General features: G+C 35.2%; 6 protein-coding genes across 6 annotated transcripts; 1 reads left to right on the top strand and 5 right to left on the bottom strand.

The window, feature by feature from the left end:
- Positions 1 to 2863: 2863 nt before the first annotated feature.
- Positions 2864 to 4467, bottom strand: LOC106342576 (protein YIPF1 homolog). The gene is made up of 6 exons (XM_013781553.1): positions 4304 to 4467; positions 4195 to 4234; positions 3933 to 4013; positions 3619 to 3805; positions 3291 to 3558; positions 2864 to 3215 (listed from the first exon to the last, which is right to left on the bottom strand). The coding sequence occupies exons 1-6, from the start codon at positions 4361 to 4363 to the stop codon at positions 3009 to 3011; spliced, it is 843 nt and encodes a 280-aa protein (XP_013637007.1). The 5' UTR covers positions 4364 to 4467; the 3' UTR covers positions 2864 to 3008.
- Positions 4468 to 5423: 956 nt separating this feature from the next.
- Positions 5424 to 8118, top strand: LOC106302356 (mitochondrial Rho GTPase 3-like). Its single transcript, XM_013738883.1, has 9 exons — positions 5424 to 5647; positions 5782 to 5914; positions 6004 to 6162; positions 6247 to 6678; positions 6749 to 6858; positions 6958 to 7039; positions 7124 to 7335; positions 7416 to 7758; positions 7839 to 8118. Exons 1-9 carry the CDS (start codon positions 5424 to 5426, stop codon positions 7989 to 7991), a joined length of 1848 nt encoding a protein of 615 aa, XP_013594337.1. The 3' UTR covers positions 7992 to 8118.
- An 82-nt stretch (positions 8119 to 8200) lies between these two features.
- Positions 8201 to 9944, bottom strand: LOC106296848. The gene is made up of 2 exons (XM_013733079.1): positions 9915 to 9944; positions 8201 to 9652 (listed from the first exon to the last, which is right to left on the bottom strand). The coding sequence occupies exon 2, from the start codon at positions 9601 to 9603 to the stop codon at positions 8329 to 8331; it is 1275 nt and encodes a 424-aa protein (XP_013588533.1). The 5' UTR covers positions 9604 to 9652; positions 9915 to 9944; the 3' UTR covers positions 8201 to 8328.
- Positions 9945 to 10742: 798 nt separating this feature from the next.
- Positions 10743 to 11840, bottom strand: LOC106296211 (cyclin-P3-1-like). Its single transcript, XM_013732295.1, has 3 exons — positions 11544 to 11840; positions 11219 to 11461; positions 10743 to 11131 (listed from the first exon to the last, which is right to left on the bottom strand). The coding sequence occupies exons 1-3, from the start codon at positions 11714 to 11716 to the stop codon at positions 10909 to 10911; spliced, it is 639 nt and encodes a 212-aa protein (XP_013587749.1). The 5' UTR covers positions 11717 to 11840; the 3' UTR covers positions 10743 to 10908.
- A 1753-nt stretch (positions 11841 to 13593) lies between these two features.
- On the bottom strand, positions 13594 to 15961 carry LOC106295002 (microtubule-binding protein TANGLED-like). Its single transcript, XM_013730748.1, has 4 exons — positions 15656 to 15961; positions 15122 to 15264; positions 14947 to 15005; positions 13594 to 14706 (listed from the first exon to the last, which is right to left on the bottom strand). The coding sequence occupies exons 1-4, from the start codon at positions 15743 to 15745 to the stop codon at positions 13667 to 13669; spliced, it is 1332 nt and encodes a 443-aa protein (XP_013586202.1). The 5' UTR covers positions 15746 to 15961; the 3' UTR covers positions 13594 to 13666.
- A 335-nt stretch (positions 15962 to 16296) lies between these two features.
- LOC106295852 lies at positions 16297 to 17625 on the bottom strand. The gene is made up of 6 exons (XM_013731849.1): positions 17339 to 17625; positions 17146 to 17264; positions 16971 to 17050; positions 16812 to 16892; positions 16642 to 16750; positions 16297 to 16559 (listed from the first exon to the last, which is right to left on the bottom strand). Exons 1-6 carry the CDS (start codon positions 17540 to 17542, stop codon positions 16415 to 16417), a joined length of 738 nt encoding a protein of 245 aa, XP_013587303.1. The 5' UTR covers positions 17543 to 17625; the 3' UTR covers positions 16297 to 16414.
- Positions 17626 to 18662: the final 1037 nt, after the last annotated feature.

Below are 18662 nucleotides of genomic sequence, written 5' to 3'. Positions count from 1 at the left end.
CTAACCATGTCTCCATATCTTAATAATTATAACTTTTGTTTTATATAGATATTATACCAAAATTTGAACTTTAATCAAATTAGATTAAGAAGCCTAAAATAGTTTTTATATGTTTATTTTTTATTACAGTTAACAAAATATCTTTCCTACTTTCAGAACAAACTTTAGTAATATTGAAAATATAAAATCTAATGGTTTTAGAAAAATATTATAGACTAAACCGACTTTGAGTGTGCTAATCAAAATAGTAGCATACATTACCAAACAAGTGGTTACTTTATATACATATATACACTAAAATGACTGTAGATGTTGTTCATATGGATGTAGATCACCCAGTTTGGTTTACAGAGTCAATATGAGTCTGTAAAAGTCGATGACAAAAAAAAAAATATATTTTCATTTTATTTTCTTACAAATTTAAATCTTGATTTTTTATATGTTCCCAATTTGATAGAAGTTTAACGATCATTTTATTTTCTTACAAATATTATAGTTAATATATCATTTATAAATAACATGCTAATTCATAATTGTTCATTTTCATATTTTTTATTTAAAAAATTTGTTTGCTATATCTTCATACTCTGAAAATGACATCTCGATACTCACAGACTCTCAGATCCTCGTTAATACAATTAACAAGAAAGAGATGAAGCTCGAGATCTATGGAGCATTAAGTGTTATCTACCTTCTCTCGCTTTCATTTAAGTCTATTTCGTTTTCTTTCATTCCATGATCGGCAAATGTTCGGGCCGATTCAGTGGCTAAACAAGTCCTTTGGGCCCTAAACTCTGTTTAAGTCTTTCTAATGAATTTCAGTTTGAACAAAAAAAAAATCATACTCTGAATAGTGAGTGATGTTTTGTATTTTACTTTTAGGTCGGTCAAAATCACCGATCAATGTGGGATTTGGGAGAGACATCGTTACAGGAGCATACAAAGTCGTTCTGATGTATTTATATGACCGCATTGCTACTAAAACTCTTATCAAGACCCACTTCTTTAATCTGGACAACGGCGAACGGACATGCATTTATTTTCCCTATGTTTACAATCAATTTAACATTGATAAAATATCCACATGTGCAAATGGATCTCTTTATTGGAACAAACCAACAATTGCAGCATTGGATCTTCACACAGAACTGTTTTATGAGGTATTGCCACCAAGCTGGTACACCTCCGTCAAGCATTTGTGGAGTCTAAATGATCGCTTATGTATAAATAATGTGAGACAATATTCGAATATAGACATATGGGTGTTGCAGCAAGACGGTTCGTGGGAGAAGTTTTTTTCAGGTTCTGTTTTTCGTATGGATTGTTTTGACAAAACTTATTGGAAGTATTTTGTTCGTGTTTCTTACGGGCCCCTCTGGACTACCGCATTATGTACGGAGGATTTGGTTGCTTTAGCTGCGGGATCAATGCTTTAAAATATATGATTCTTATATTCCAACGGAAACATAATATATATGCACCAAATTTTAGCTAAAAAATCATAATATATATATTATTTTTTGGGTTTTTAATGATTTAAACTCTCAACTATTTTTAGATCGGATAGAAAATCTCTAACTAATTTTTTATGTTTTTAAACCCTCGACTATTAAACCGTTAATGTCGTTAACCCTTTGTTAACAAAGTCATCTTTTCTTAACAGAGATCCGTTAAATTGAAACGAAGTGTTTCATATAATCACGGAAACAACAAGAGATGCTTACAATAAACTTATATTTTAGTGATTTAAATCTTCAACTATTTTTAAATCGGATGGAAAATCTCCGACTAAAACTTTATATTTTTAAACCCTCAACTATTAAATCTTTAAAGGCTTTAACCCTCCGTAAACAAAGTTTTTTTTTTGAACAGTAACCCGTTAAATTGAAACACAGTGTTTCATTTAATCACAGAAAATGACACGAGATGCTTAAAACTCCTTTTATCAATGGGCATGGACAATCACAATTCATCCCCAAATAAAAAAAAAATAGGGTTCTTCTTCATTTTCAAGGACCATCAAAAGTGAAATAAGTAAAAAAACTCAGTTATTTCTATTCTTAATTTAAAAAAACTCAGTTATTTCTAATCTTAATTTTACTCTCCTATTCATTTATTTATCAAAAAAGTGAATTTTGGATTGTTAATTAACCTAGGTTATCCACCTCTTCACACTTAAAATTTTACCTAGAATTCACCTTTTGATAAATTCTAGGTAAAATTTCGAGTGTGAAGAGATGGATAACCTAGGTTACTTAACATTCTAAGATTCACATTTTTGATAGATAAATGAACATGAGAAAAAAATTAGGGTTAGAAACAATAAAGTTTTTATTTATTTACCTCACTTCGAAGGTTCATAAAAAGGAAGAAGAACACTATTTTTGTCATAAATGAATCGTGATTGTCGCTGCCCATTAATAAATGCGGTTTTAAGCATCTCGTGTCGTTTCTGTGATTAAATAAAACGTTGCGTTTCAGTTTAAGCTCAGAAAAAACGACTTTGTTTAGAGAGGTTAAAAAATATAAAATTTTAGTAGAGAATTTTTCATCCGATTTAAAAATAGTTAGAAGTTTAAATCACTAAAATATATGTCTATTGTAAGCATTTTGTGTCATTTTTGTGATTATATGAAACATCGCGTTTTAATTTAATAGATCTCCGTTTAGAAAGAAATGATTTTGTTAACGGAAGATTAACGTCATTAACAGTTTAATAATTGAAAGTTTAAAAACATAAAATTTTAATTAGAAATTTTCCATCCGATCTAAAAATAATTGAGGATTTAAATCACTAAAACCTCCTTTTTCCTTCTATTAATGAGTGTCTTACTAGTTTATGGATTTATTGTTTGTTAGAGTCTAAATAAATGGACATGTTTGATTTCTATGTAAACAAATGCGAGTTTCTTAATACAGTACAAAAAATTAGTAAATCTGAGAGAACGTTTATGGATGAATCTATAGATATTATCAAAAAACACATTACCTTTAGTTTATAAGAATAATCATACTGTGACTGTGAACAGATAGAGCTTCAGCACAACCGCAAGCCCCAGCTGCAAAAGAAAGATGCTTGCGATTATCAGGATCGATCTATCCCCAGCGGAATTGATATGCGCTTTGAGGTTCAAAGCCACAAATGTTGCAGACATGAACCCTGCTACACCCGCAATGACCCATCTGAAGATCTCCACTGGCACCACAGAGAGGCACTGCAGAGACAGACACTGTCAAAGTCTCATTCATCATAACCAGATGTTTCAATATGAATCACATTCTTAGTGTACCAGTGCAGGGATGAAGATGAACAGGGAATAGCCGTAGAGACAGAAGAGTTGCACCAGCCCCGAAGGTGCAGAGAAGTACTTGAGAACCACATATAACGCGAGAGGAACCAGCGTGACATAGCCATAGAAAACACCAGCGGACCAAGTCACCAGATTGATATCGTAGTTCCACTCTTGTTTCTTCCATTTATGCGCTACGTACGTGACAAACGTGCCGATAGACGCCGCCACGAATATCAAAGTCGTGCATATCCAAAACGGACCATACCTAACAAAACACAAAATCAATCCACAAAAAGAAAAAAGAAAAAGACTGTACAACTCTTACAAGTCAGGCTTATCAGCAGTCTTCTCTGTAAACGTTCCGCGGAACGGGAAGAGAGACTCCTTGAGTCTGTCCACAACATCCGAAGTGTCGACATCGAAGAACGGCTTGTAAGCACCAACAGTGAACTTATGGAGCCATCCACCAGACTGAGGTTCATCTGAACTACTACCAGGTCCAGAAAATGTATCTGCACCAAGTGTTCAAAGCTCGATCATACTTAATTGAACTAGCAAGGGCCAATCAACATGAACCAGAGGATGAAATGAACACATTCCACATCTTATAACTTTATATATAGAATAAAAACTCCATACCATCAGCATCTCGAGGAGGATTACTCCCACCAGAGATCTTGCCCTGAGTAGCAGATGGAGGAAAGGTTTGAAGATTTGATTCTGCAACACAAACAATGCATCATTCGATCAAAAGCTTAACCATATATCATATACATTAAGATTCCAGCTAAACACTAGATTCTTTCAAGAATCCATAACAAATTGCTTTCTTCTTTAGGCTAAATTCCAAATCAATTCGTTCAAACCTAACCGCAACTACAATCAAAATCGAATGTTTCACCTGCGAATTTGACGGTGGTGTGGCCTGGATCTGGAACGGACTACGATCAACACAAACTAGATCAGATCGGAGGAAGTACACAAGTAGATAGTCGGAGGAATGAACTTACAGGTACAGATCCAGAGACTTTCTGGCTGTCGATAGTCGTGTAGTTCCCGCCGGTCATCATCTTGATCTCCTCCTCCTCCTTGTCGATCTCACGTTCGTCGTCTCTCAGGAATCGAGAAGGAACTCGCCTTTGTAACAGAGGGTAACCTTCTTTCTCATTTAGAAGGTTTCGTGCCACTTGATGTTTATATATGCCTTTTCTCGAATTTAATATATAAAAAAAAAAACAGAAATTATCATATTTATCTGGTTAACAGAAATGTTTTAATTAGATGATTATGATTATTTGGTAATTGATTTAGAAAATTATTTTTTGGTAACAAATTTAATTGCGTTAAGTGGAAAGTATATAATAAGATCTCACGCGTTTTCTAATTAATTGTTATATAGTCAAAAAATGTAATGAAAATAGCATGATGCATGGTTAAACTGTAATAATGGTTGTGACATTAATGTTATGTTCTATTCAACACGAATGCTTGAATTGTTTAAATGTTAACAAGGAAAGGATTTTCTATTCAACAATAGGGTATTCAAATTAATGCAAGTAATTAAAAGCTTTGAACACCCAAAAAGGTAACAAGATAACAGAAAGAAGAAGACCAATTGTATCCATGTCAAGATATTCAATCTCATCCGTTGATCCTCTCACACAAACGCAAATATCACACTAAGACGTGACACTTGGCTTAAGTTACTGGATATGCTACTTGGAATCGACCAGTAATATAAATAGAGATGAAAATGCTACTTTGAATTCTCATCTTTCATAAGCTTAGTTACCATATATCTCGCCTTTATTTGCATTTTGACCTTCAAGGTAAAATCACTCTTACTGCTTTTGAGCCTCTAAAAAGTGTTTTGATGTTTGTTTGCAAAATCAGATGATGAGTGCTTTTGGTTCTGAAAGTGTGCATATCTTTATGATGGATCATCTAGTCTATCTCTGTTTCAGTAATTTCATCTTGTGGGTTGTGAAAAACTCTTGTCCTTTTCAACATACAATGCCCTTAAGACTTGATTCTTAAACCTCTAAGGCCATAGATCTTCTCAGATGTCATCTTACAAGACATGTACATGTTTATCCTTAAAATTATTTTGATGTTTGTTTGCAGCATAAGATGATGAGTGGTTTTGGTTTGGGAGACTCAAATGGCTCGACAAAACCTGTACGAATCGTTGTGGTTGGTGAGAAAGAAACTAGGAAAACAAGTTTGATCATGGCTGCAGTAACTGATCATTACTATCCTGAACCTAACATCCCTCCTCTGTTACCTTATACAAAACTACCTTCTGAATATTGCTCTGAAGATGTTCCGGTTACCCTTATCGACACTTCTTCAAGGTAAATGTTTATTATGATTTGTGCATATATTGACATCATTAAGGGATGTATATAATATAATATTCTGTGGATAGGTTTATATTTAAATATAATGGTTTTTATTCTATTGATCTCTTTGTTAATAACATTTGCAGACCAGAAGACAAGAGAGATGTAATTAGGGAAGTCAAGGAAGCAGATGCAATAGTTTTGACGTTTGCAATAGATAGACAAGAGACTTTGGACCGTTTAAGTGAATATTGGCTTCCTCTGTTCCGACAACTAGAGGTTTAGTTTCATTCTTTTTTATGTCTTCATCAATCAATTTTGTAACTTTTCTTATTAAATGTTTGTCTTCTAACCTTTATATTACATAGGTGAGAGTCCCTATCGTAGTAGCATGTTATAGTGTTATCAAAAACGAACATAATCCGGTCAACATTGAAGAAATAACATTACCTATAAGGCAACAATGTCAAGAGATAGAGATATGCATTGAGTGGTCTGCTCCGTGGCTATCTGATATCAGTTGGCTTGTGAGTGAGATCTTAACACTTTAAAGCATTTCAACCTTTCACTATATTTCATGTCTGAAAACGACCAAACTGGTTTTTGTGCAGGCTCAAGCGGTTTTTGTGCAAGCGCAAATATCGGCTATGTACCCAATAGGACCACTGTATGATCAAGTAACCAATTCACTGAAGCCTCGCTGTGTTGCTGCCTTAAAACGTATATTTGAACTCTATGCGCGTAACAATGATTACATTCTCAGTGATGACGGGTTAAGCGATATGAATGTTCGTAGCTTCGGTATACCATTGATGCCTTCTCGTAGTAGAGAATTAATAAAATCTGTTCAAGAACTGTGTCCACTAGGAGTCAAAGGAAACGGACTCACAATAGATGGCTTCTTGGTTCTAATCACAAATCTTATCAAAGATAGAAAACTCAGAACGTTATGGACTATTCTTAGGACATTAGGATATAACAATGATTTAAGACTTGTACATGAGATGATTCCTTATTCATCATTCAAACGCATGCCTGATCAGGTAAACATCTTCAGAAATATAACACTCTATTGTGATGATTTGCTGATGTTCTGATTTGGTTTTTGTGCAGAGTGTTGAGCTGACAGATGAAGCTATTGGATCCTTAAAGAGAGCCTATCACCGTTTCGATAACTTGGGACCTCAAATGATGGAATCTCTCTTTGAAACTGCACCTGAAAGGTAACTTTTTCACTTTCAAAAAGAGCGCAAATGTTGAATATAATGTAGTCCTTGTAGCTACTTATGTGTAACTCCATTGATTTGATTCATTAATAACAGTCCTTGGAATGGAGCTCCTTATATGGATGCTACAGAGAAAACTAGCAATGGAGGATTATCACTTGAAGCTTTCCTCTCACTGGTAATCAAGAACGGTTTCAAGAAGATCCCATATCAAATGTTTACAATTTGACCTAAATCTTTAAAACTATTTCTATCTTTGCAGTGGTCATTGATGACACTACTAGATCCAGCTAGGAGTCTTGAATATTTCATTTGCATTTGTCACCCTGATGATCCATCTTCAGCAGTTCATGTTACTAGGAGGAGAGAGCTAGACCGCAAGGAGCAAATCTCTGTAAGAAAAGTTGTTCAGTGTTTTGTCTTTGGACCTAAGAATGCTGGAAAGTCTGCACTGCTCAATGGATTTATTGGAAGGTTTGTTTGTTTTAAAACTCAGGTCAAGAAAATTGATTTTACATAACATAAAATTTATGTCTGATTGTATATGATCTTAGGCCATATGATGATGACAATAGAGATGGATTAGGTGAGGAGCGTTATGCTGTTAATATGGTTGGGAACTCTGGTGTAACTGGAGGTACAAAGAAAACCCTGGTGATGAAGGAGATTCAATATCAAGAAGATGGATTCCTATTATCAGATGAAGCATTGGCTTCTTGTGATGTAGCAGTCTTTGTTTATGATTCTTCTGATGAGTCTTCTTGGAAGAGAGCCATTGATATGGTTTCTGAGGTTGCAACAATTAGTGAAGACGCAGGGTTTGTGTTTCCTTGTCTAATGGTTGCAGCTAAAATGGATCTTGGTTCATTCCCAATGGCAATTCAAGAATCCACTAGGGTAAGTACTGATCTTTCTTATTGATTAATAATCATCAAAAGATTATGTAATAATGTTTTCATGTAAATGAGATCTTGCAGGCTACACAAGATATAGGGATTGAAGCTCCAATACCAATCAGTTCCAAACTTGGAAATTTCGATAACTTGTTTCACAAGATACTAACAGCGGCTGAGCATCCTCATTTGTGTATTCCAAAGATAGAGTCAAAGAGGAAAGGGTCCTCAAGCTAATCAATTCTTGGATTCCAGAATGTTGGGTCAAATGCTTCTGTATTTCATCATAATATGATGTATGGATTCATAGTTGGACAGCTGCTAAAGAAAGATTCAAAACTGTATTGGAGAGATTGTGTGTTTAAGTTATTTGTTCATGGATGCCTTGTTTAAGAATTAAAGGATTGTTTTCTATAAATTTCATTTTGTTTACTCTCAATAATTACCAGTAGAAGTCAGAATTAAAGAACAAAGTGAAGGAAAGATCTAAGACGTAACTACACAACTTTGTACCACAAAAAAAAAAAAAGAATTGTATAAAAAGACCAAAACCTAACTCTAAAGTTTCACAACTTCACTCACTTGAACAAGAAACAGAACTAGAGCCATAGCTAATAGCCTCCAAACTAGAATGAGTCATATTAGTCATCCATCTCCTTGGAACTCCCTTTGATCCTCCAGCAAGATTATATGCATATGATCTCCACTCGTTCTCACCATCTTCACAAGCACTAGTAAACCCTAACCTTCTCATCTTCTGAGTCCTCTCAAGAACAATGAGACTAGAGAAAGTCGAAAAGCTATTACCAACAAACACATCAGCTCTTAAACACACCTCGTAATCTATAGCAGACTGTATCAAATAAGAATATTTCCCATAAACCTCCTCTTTAACCCCAAGCTTCTTCTTCTCAAAAGGTACTAAACCGTCTCTCCAACCGGTTAAGACCGATGATTCTTCATCTAAGAGACTATCAGCTACTGCTAGGTAAAGAACTGTTGGAGTCTTTAAACCAGATATGTTCCCTACTCTCTCCATAATCTCTCTTTTACTACTACAAATCTCTGAAACCTTTAGCCTTTGCTCTAGCTTCTTACAATGTATCATCCAATCTATCTCTATCCTCATGTGAACCGCAACAAAAGGGACAAGACCCGTCATGATTCTATTATCTCCCCCTCCTTGTCTGATTCTCTTCACCACTTTATCTGCTTCTCTCGAGATCTCATCAACCACAACCATACACTCAAAGACCTTAGCATAGTCCTTAACAGGCCAGTGATCATGCCACAAGAACGGGTTCTTCCCTACAACACGGACCACTTCAAACTCATTAGTTGCGAACTGTTTCAGCTGTTCCAAGTCTCTCTCCACCGTCCATCTTCTTCCGCTACCTTTCTCTAGGTCAAACGAATGTGTTCTGTTTCTAACGTCGGAGAACCGAGCGAGCCGCACGAATCCGTTGCACAGAGAGTTGAATCTTTCGAACTGGAAGACTTTATCGAAGGGGATGGGACGGAGCTTGTCTACTTCCTTGTAGAACAAGGAAGCGCTTAGGCTAGGCATGAGAAGCGTTCTGTTCATTGTTCTTGCGGTCAAGCAAGCTCTCGCGAAAGCTATCTTCTGGTTGTTCAGTCCCCATACGATCTGAGGAACCTCGAGGAACTTGTGGGCTGTTGAGGAGGAATCTGACATGTAACGGGCTCGAAACAAGAAGCTACTGTTTCTGGTGGAGTAAGAGAGAAACAGAGCTCTGAAGAACAGAGCAATGCCAACGAGAACAAGGCATTTGCAAGTGATGGATTTTGAAAAGCGTCTTAGATTCTTGGAACTAAACGGAGAATTCATCTTCTTCTACAACATCAAAATCTTGGTCTGAGTCTACGACGTTAGAAACCTGCAAGAATCAAAAAAACAAAACAGAGCTTTAAAACAGAGTAAACAGAGCTTCATGCATTGCAGAGATAAGAACCCTAAAAGATTGAAACTTTATTCAAAATCTGGGTCGGTTCCAGAACATAACATATTAACATGCATGAATCGATTTTGAATCTCTTAATGATCTGGGATTAAATCAAAATCGCATCTTTTCTAGGTCTAAATAGGCTAATAATCAGAAGGAATAAAAACCCTAGACGAGAGGAAGAATTTTGACCTACCTTACTTTTAATTTCTGATTTTTGTTTTGCCAAATAATAACCACTGAATATTAAAACAAAATGATGATAAATCGCTCTAATCACGGATTAGGGAGAAAGCTTTGAAGCAACGCAAAGAGAGAATCCAAAAAGGCTAATTAGAAAAAGATGTCAGGTAAATAGAATCCAGCCAATCGTAGCCACTGACAAGAAGAATATGCAAACTGAGGTTTCAAGGGATGTTTTTTTTTTTTTTAAAAGAGATTGTATATTTGAAAATATTGAGATAGACGGGAGATGAGGAAGGTTCTTGAACAGAACAGAGCAGAATCACGGAGAAAAGTGCAAAAAGCGAAAGTTTTAAACGACAAAATCTTGTGAATATAGGTAAAATACTGAATTTAATATTTGAATAATATGGTTAGAGTTTGGTGGAATATATACTTTTCTAATGTCACGCCTTCTGTTTAAATTTACGAGCTTATAGTTAACGTCCTGAAACTATTCATTGTTTTCTAATGTGTCACGCCGTATTCAACGCATGATTTTCTAATACGGCATAACATTTATCCACCGTGTTCATATGCGTAATAGTCGGTAGTCCCCACCCGTAGCCGTCATAAACGCAAGAGCAATACCGTGGAAGAAGTTTCTTTAGGATAATAATAATTTTTGTAGTTATGCAAAGTGTTGTTAATTGCAATATAAATATATCCATTGTACAATAGTAGCATTTGCTAATGATCTTTGTATGTTTCTCCATCTTGTTTTTAGGGTTCTTCATCACTCATGATCTTTGGGTCAGGTTTGGCCCAACAATAAAATAAAAGGACAGGACTCAGACCAACATTTACTAGCCCAATTTTAATTTTTCATCACCATGTTTCTCAATGGATATCAAGAAAATACATATTTTGATTCCAATTTCTTCAAATAATCATGAGAAAATAAATTAGTTTAAAACGTAGTACAGAAGAAAAGAACATCTAAGCGCATCTTATGGGCTTTGTATATGTTAGATCGCTTGGCAACCACAAGTCATCTCTTCAAGGGCTGTTCTACGTTTTCTTGAACCACAAGGCACCGTTTGTCTCTGCAACATGAGACAGTGTTTCTCAAACATCTCCGCTGTAATATTTAATCTGAAATCAAGATCGAACAAGAACGTTCTCTCCAGCCTATTCATCTCTTCAGTGCTAACTCCTCCAATTTTCGCATAATAAGCATTATTATAACACCTAAACTCCATAAAAAAAAAGATAACAAGCTCGAATTATAAGCAAATAGACTAGGAAAATTTTAGGTCTAGTTAAGAAGATACTAACTTGCGATCCAAGAATTTTGCTGCGACTAAGAGACTGGTGATGAGAAGGCGATGAACGTTAAGTGATGTGAGACGAAGAGTCATACTTGTAGCCCCTGGTCTTTCTAGATACCTAATGATGTAAACAAAGGCTGCAACGAAGCAAGCAGGGCTACACCTAGCGTACCTGTGGACTCTCTCTGTGTAACGTTGGATGTTCATCGACGGTGCTCTTGAGCCATGGAACATAGTGATCTCTTCGTCCCTGTTGATCGCAAGGGAGATTCAAACATGAGAGATCGGATAGGATAGAGAAATCTCAATTATACATATTGACAAAACCGAACTTGTTGCGTCTTGTGTGGAATGGCTTTTCGTTCTTTTGAATCATCTTCGTAAGAAGCGAGGCGAGAAGGGTGATGACACGAGGAAGGGTGGAACCAGAAGGCTGATCATAGCCTTCTATAAGACCTAACAATTGAAAGAGAGATGAGTTTGTGGAGTTGCTAGAAGTTTCCATTTTTGTGTTGAAGCCGAACGGAGAAGGCTTTAAAAACCTCTTTGGTTGTTCTTGGCTTTGAGGTAGCACAGGGAAAGTGGAATGGGAGAAGCAAAGTTGAATGCTTTCTTTTAAAAGTTTTGCAACTTTTGATTCTTTGCTTTGAGGGAAAGTTACATGTGTATTATTGTGTATGTAGGTTTTTTTTTGTGGGACCCGTGATTGTTTTTGTTTTAGACGTTTAACCACAGCTTGGTCCATAGAACCATATGAATCCTAAAAATCAATTTGAAACATGGATATACGTACATAGGAGTAATGCTTGAGCCAAATATATGTTAAGGTTTGCTTTCTTATTTTCTCACTAGGAGACTGAATCTATCTGAACAAAATCATTTTGTTTGGGACATTTGAACTTGCAAGAAACTCCAAGAGGCATGTTTACACAATTAGAGACCTAAAGTTATTTAAAGAAGGAAGAACATACCAAATTGAAAATAAGGATGAAAGTATTAATCAAATTTCATCTTCATTGCTTTTATGTGTCATGAAAAAGGCAAGAGATAATTACAGTGGCGGATCTAGAAGTTTTTAGAGCCGGGGGCACATATACTAATTTGTGATATAACCAAATAAAAAGATGAAATTTGTTTTAGAGAGAAAAGGTAAAGAAATATAGGAAGAGAAAAGAGGAGAGAGAGTGTGATTTTGGTTAGATGATGAATTATGGTTTTTTGTTTGGTTATTTCACCTAATTTCCCTCCTACAAATATAATATGTTTACAATAAAAGATATTATATATTTAATTCACAATAATACATTTTAAAATAGTTTTATGAAATATATATACATTATCAACAAAATTCTACAAACTACTGGATTTATCCAATTTTTTTTTAAAAAAAAATATTTGTTTTCTTAAATATATACACAATATAATTTAAATTCTAAGGTGGCAAAATATTCAAATGTATTTATAATTTAAATTCTAAGGTGACAAAATATTCAAATGTATGTGATATCAATTTAGTTTCAGAAATAATTATTTTAGAAAGACCCGGTAAAAAAAAAAAGCTTGCTCAATCATGGACACATAAAAGGGTAAAAAAAGCGAACCAAATGAACTTTTAACGAACTTTTTGTACATTAGCCACTAAGCCACTAAGCCACCGAACAAGAATTGGTACATTTTAACGAACTTTTTTATAATTAGTCGGGGGCACGTGACCCCGTACCTCATAACGTGGGTCCGCCTCTGGAGATAAACCCGAGAAGTGATAACTTAAAAAAGCAAAATGAAGCAATTGCCTAATTGGTAGCCAAACTTTAGACAAAGTTGCATGGAAAGTTAGTTCAACATTTTTCCAACTTGTGATAGGATTATATTATTAAACTAGTTAAAATTAGTAATAAAGGACTTTAACATAGTGATTAAGCAATCACAATTATATTATTGCAAGCTTTTTTGTTCTTTTTTTCTAATACCACACACTTAATTGGTTTTATCATTTTATGTTTTCACTCGTCTATGTTTCACACACTAAAGATGTGCATGTATGAAATATTTAGAATAAAATAAAATAGTTGAAAATTTATTTTATGTCATCTCATTTACTCTGATTTCAGTCAATTAAATAAAAATTTGTTTCAGTTCATTTATTCTAAAAAGTGAGAAAAATAGTAAAAACAGAGTAAATCTTCTCTCAACCTTTTATGAAATGAAAAAGTTCACTCTAGATTTATTAATTTTCATACCTCATATTTCTACTTTATTTTCCCCACTTTACTCCCCTATGTAACCAATCACACTCTAAAACTCTTATTAGAGGTCTTCCTTCTTCAATACTTACTATTTAATCAACTGATAAAAGATATAAAAGTCTTCAATACTTGCTATTTGATCAACTGATAAAAGAAAAAAGTTTATTTGTACTAAAAAGGTATCTTATTTCATTTCAAAGTCTCTCTTATTAGATTCTCCCCATCGAGAACCTCTTAGGAACTATAACAGGACGCTGTTTCAAGCCGCTCACCATCATCCCCATCTCATCATGATCATCACACTTCCCAACACTTTTCCTGCTCTTCAGTGGAGACACCAGCCTCATCGCTAGTCTTGATGGAGAAAATGACCTCCTCAGCTTTGCTGCAGTTGATGTCTTCTTGCCCACTCTAGTCGGAGAAATCCAAGGCTTTGGTGACTTCTTGCCCACGTTACCACCATTTCTTGATGGAGATATAAATGCTTGAAGCGTGACTCTCTTTGGAGAAATAGATGACTTGCGAGCCACGTCACTTCCATTTCTCGTTGGAGTAAATGATCTTCTGAGCTTTGCAGCTGTAGATAGCTTTGGAGACTTGCCCAAGGTTACACTTCTTGTCGGAGAACCTCGAGGTGACTTGCGACCCAAGTTACTTCCGCTTCTGTTAGGAGAAACCGAGACTTTAGGTGGGCTCTTGATCTTAACCTGAAACTTGCGTGGCGTCTCTTTACTGTTCTTGCTTCTGGCTATGACAGGAGACATTGTTCTACTGAACTTAGCTTGTTGCGTAGAGGAACCGGAGATAAACAAAGGGTTAGGGAAAAGAACAGCCTTTTTAACCCAAGGTTTGTGCTTTGGTGAAACCCTATTCGCCGCATGCCTAAAACTATTCTCACCATTTTGAGCCTTCTTCTCTGCTTTTGTCTGTGGAGAGACAATCTTGAAGACAATTCTTGAACGAGCCTTATGTATAGAAGCAGGAGAAGTTGGTTCTGAACGTTTGTTCTGCTTCTCTTTCTTCCTTCTCGCTTTGATATTACTGTTGACAGTTTTAGGTTTCGGTTCCAGTGATTTCTGTTGTGTCTCAGGTGTCTTAGGGCAACCGTCTTCTTCTGGCATTGTTGACTTTCTACTCTTCTTTGGTGCAAGGGCATCTACAATGTCTCTAGTGACATGTGAGGCTTGTAAGATTTCGTTTACTGTCTCTCCTAGTAGCATTGCTGGTAGTGACATTTTCCTCCAGTCTCCTGCATTGGCAAATAGATTATACATTACTGAAATACAGAAACTTTAGATCCAAGAATCCATCAAATAAGTTTAATCAAATTTTTTTTTAATGATTGCTAAATTAATTCAGAAAAAAAAAAATCATTTATTACAATAATTGTGACCTTGGTACTGAAGCATCTTTTAATCAAAATTCTCCAACACACACAAGTATCTTTGCCTTATGAATGTGTGTGTGAGAGAGGGAATAGAGATTTTACCTGGTGAGGAAGCTGGAAACTTTCCTAATGGAGATTTCTTGTTAGTAGCATTCTTGATCCTACAACAAAAAATGAATAATAAGGGAGATAAATGAAGTTTCTGTGTTTGGATCAACATAGATATTTCTATAAAAAGTAAAAAGGGTTTGAGTTTTTTTTTTTCCTGGATGTTTACCTTAAGGTTTCTTGCTTGCATCTAAGGCTAGTCTTCAAATAAATTCTAGTGCTTCTAGGGCTAAGGTTCACACCAGAGACAACTTTGGTTCCTCCTGCTATTGTGTATTGCAGCTCTTGCAGTCTTTCCATACATTTATCAACCTTTCACCATATCATACCAAAATTGACAAAATCAGCCAAATGAACACATTAAATTGTCTTGTAGCTTAGTAATATAAAGATAATAACTGTATGTTCCTCTAGGTATCAACAAGATCTGATCAATGGAAACTAACATAATATTATTTTGTAATCCAGCAAATCAATTTAACTGAAAACACACTACTTATAATCAGTTAAAAGATAGAACTTGGGGCCCACAGACAATTTTATTAGCAGTGGGTTTCAATTAATTAAGTAAAGTTTCAAGCTATAATGGGAAGGAGCCTGAGGAGCGTTTGCAAAATTTGGTAAGAACTAAATTAAAAAAAGAAAAAGTCTTAAACTTTATGCTGATAATGTCTATTTAACTGGACCAAGATGAAGAAGATACCTTGTTGATTGTTTCCTTGAGAAGTTCTGTGTTGAGAGGAGGCACCACCATCGCCACTCTCCTCTGCATTTGTGGGGTTCTTGCAACCATCTTCCTATACTCTTTTACTTGAATTCTCTCTTCGTCTTCTAGAAACCCAGATCAGTCTATCTCTCTCTCTCTCTCTAGACTTTTTTTAACATTCAGACAGGAACAAGAATCTCTCAGCTTCGAACTCTGCTTCTGTCTGATACTGGTGATTGTCGGAACGTAAAGTCAAACAGGACACGGGGAATGAGAGAGTGGAGAGCGGATAAAGGAGTTTACTTTCGTAACGGATCTTTCGTTTATTTTTTATTTAATTTAATTTTTGGTCTTTGGTCACAACGGTCTATTTTACACGTAACGGCTACCTTAAGTTCAACCTTTTTTTTTTTAATCTTCAAACCAAATGTTGAGGGAACTTATTGGTCCTTCACTCTCAACATCCGTTGTATTCTTACGACGCCACAGTGTGTCAGATAGCGTATATTGGGCCTGGGCTTAGGTTTTGGACCTTTTAGCTATGGGCCTGGGCTACAAAAACGATTCATAAGAAAACATGTAGGCAGCTATAGATTTCAGCTTTTCATTTTTTCACATTTTTTTATTTTTTTTAATACACATTTTGATAGCTTATGTTTTCATTTTTTCAGTTGGAAGGAGCTGTTACAGATTATGGTCAAGAATTCAAATCATGAAGAAGAAATACTTAATTACTAACTCGGATTAACTCTAGCTTTAGAGCCAGTCTACATGTTTGCTTGAAGATTCAGGTTGTTTCTTCTTTGGTTTCCTGTACCGGTTGTTCTCAAACTGAGCTTTGACTATAAGAGCATAGAGCAACTCTGCCTCCGCAGAACAATCATAAGGTTTGTCCAAAACACTGTGGAAATGTGAACAATATGTGACTACTAAGTGAACATTCACAAAGCACATTAAATATCTCAATAGAATGAATCAGATACCTGTCTAGTAACTCTTCTAGAATAATTCTCTGAGAAGGTGTGACATAATGTATGCAACTTCTAGGACACTGGTTAACTGCAGACTGTACGCGGTAATCTTCACCATGCCCTGGTCACATATACACTATTAGAAGCTATAAGTAGAAGGGAAACAAAAGGAGGATACACACCTTGAGACATTGCTCTAGCTGTTCCAGTTGAATCACATGAAAAGACATGAGATGCTGTCTTAAAACATGGATATGAACATCCTGGGACAGAAAAAAATCTTCAAGAAGAAACAGAGCAAAAAAAAAAAAAAAAGATCAATCCAAAGGAAAGTTCTGTACTTTTTCCGAAGCAGAGGACCTCGTTCACAAACACATCAAGTGCCTCACACTCTGGATGGTCAAAAGGGTCCAAACATTCTCTAGTACAAGAAAAAAAAAAAACACATTACTTGGTTTGTTTTGTTTTTTTTTTTGTATTAAGAGAAGAGTGTATTATGAATGAGTGAGTGTGTACCCTTCAATGATTTCTGCTCTGCTAGTGTTTGTTAGTACCTCGTAAGCTTGGATTATGCGACGGATCATAACATCAGAGCTGCTTCCTTCTCTGTTAACATCAGGATGGTATTGTTTCACCTTTCACAAAAGCTCAAAGTAAGTCAACACATGAAAAAAGGAAAAGCAAAGAGATTTGAATCTTGGATTCATACTTTGGCGCGAAAAGCTGCCTTTAGCTCGAGAGATGAGCAGTTTGGCTCCACGCCGAGAATGGAGTAAGGTGAAGAGGTGGAGAGTGGTTCATCTCTGTTTCTTCTCTCTCTGCAACTGGGGATGAATCGTTGAGAAGTTGAGTTTCTTAAGTTTGAGAAGAAAGAGAGTTTTGGAATCGGAGGAGATAGACGGAAGCATTCCATTGCGTCTCTCTTACCCTTCTCTGTCCTCGGAAGAGTTTTGAGATTTTAGATGCGTTAACTGATGACCAGACACATGTCCAGGATCATAGAGAGAAAGAGACGAGACAATAAGCTTCTGTTTCGTCTAGAGGGTCTTCAACTACCGAAATAAAATTAAAATATAGTAGTTTGTATCATAAAATAATACAAAATAGGAAAACGACAAAAATATGTTTCATTTCAAAAATACATATATCTTTGGGTTAATTAATGTAAACTTTAGGGTTAAGGTTTTTTTGACAAAAAAAGGTTTAAGGTTTGAAGATTAGGGTTTAAGATTTAGAATTTAGAATATATTTTTTTTTAAACAATAATTGTTAAAATATTTACTTTTGTTAAATGTATTATTAGTGTTAACGGTAACTTAGTTTTTTTTTTTTTAATAAAATTTATTTTGGTCGTTGGTGTTATTTTGATAATAAAAACTTGTTTATGGTGTTTTTAGGAGATTTGTCCAAAAAAAAACAACAAGCCTCTTTTCATTTATCTTCAGCTACCAAAATAAAATTTTATACCCTCTGGAATTGGATTCTTATAAGCTCTGTAGGCTGTAATCTTCATTGCCATAACAGGAAACAGTTCAGATATAACATCATCTATCGCCTCTGCTTGTGAACGTAATTTGACAGTACATGTAAAAGAAAAGACAAAAGAAGGTGTTCAACTGTTGGATTTCCCTCCTTAAGCCCAAAACTTATCAAATCATAATCAAGCCTTAGTCCAAGAAGAAGAAACATCTAGAGAAAAGTGGAGAAGTATAGAAGAAGAATTGTGTAGAAGAAGAGAGAAAGTTATGGAGTTAGATATTTTGAAATAAATAATAATTTAGAGAAATCTAGAACTTGTTGGAGTGTGCTCCTTCACTTGTATAAATAGGGGTGCTTAGCACCATTTGTAATCATCCAAGAATCAAGAAAAACAAAGAGAGAAAATATTTGTAAGAGAGAGTTTCCAAAAACAAAATCTTTGTAGTAAACCCTTTCCTAAATATTAAGAGTCTTCTTCTTAAATTTTCTAGTTGTCCAATACCATCTTCATCTCATCGATATTGGATAATTTTCCCAACAAGTGGTATCAGAGC

This window comes from Brassica oleracea, chromosome C1 (assembly GCF_000695525.1).
Source record: "Brassica oleracea var. oleracea cultivar TO1000 chromosome C1, BOL, whole genome shotgun sequence".
Lineage (NCBI taxonomy): Eukaryota > Viridiplantae > Streptophyta > Magnoliopsida > Brassicales > Brassicaceae > Brassica > Brassica oleracea.
The sequence above is the reverse complement of the archived record's forward strand: the minus strand, read 5'-3'. Positions and strand labels throughout refer to the sequence as shown.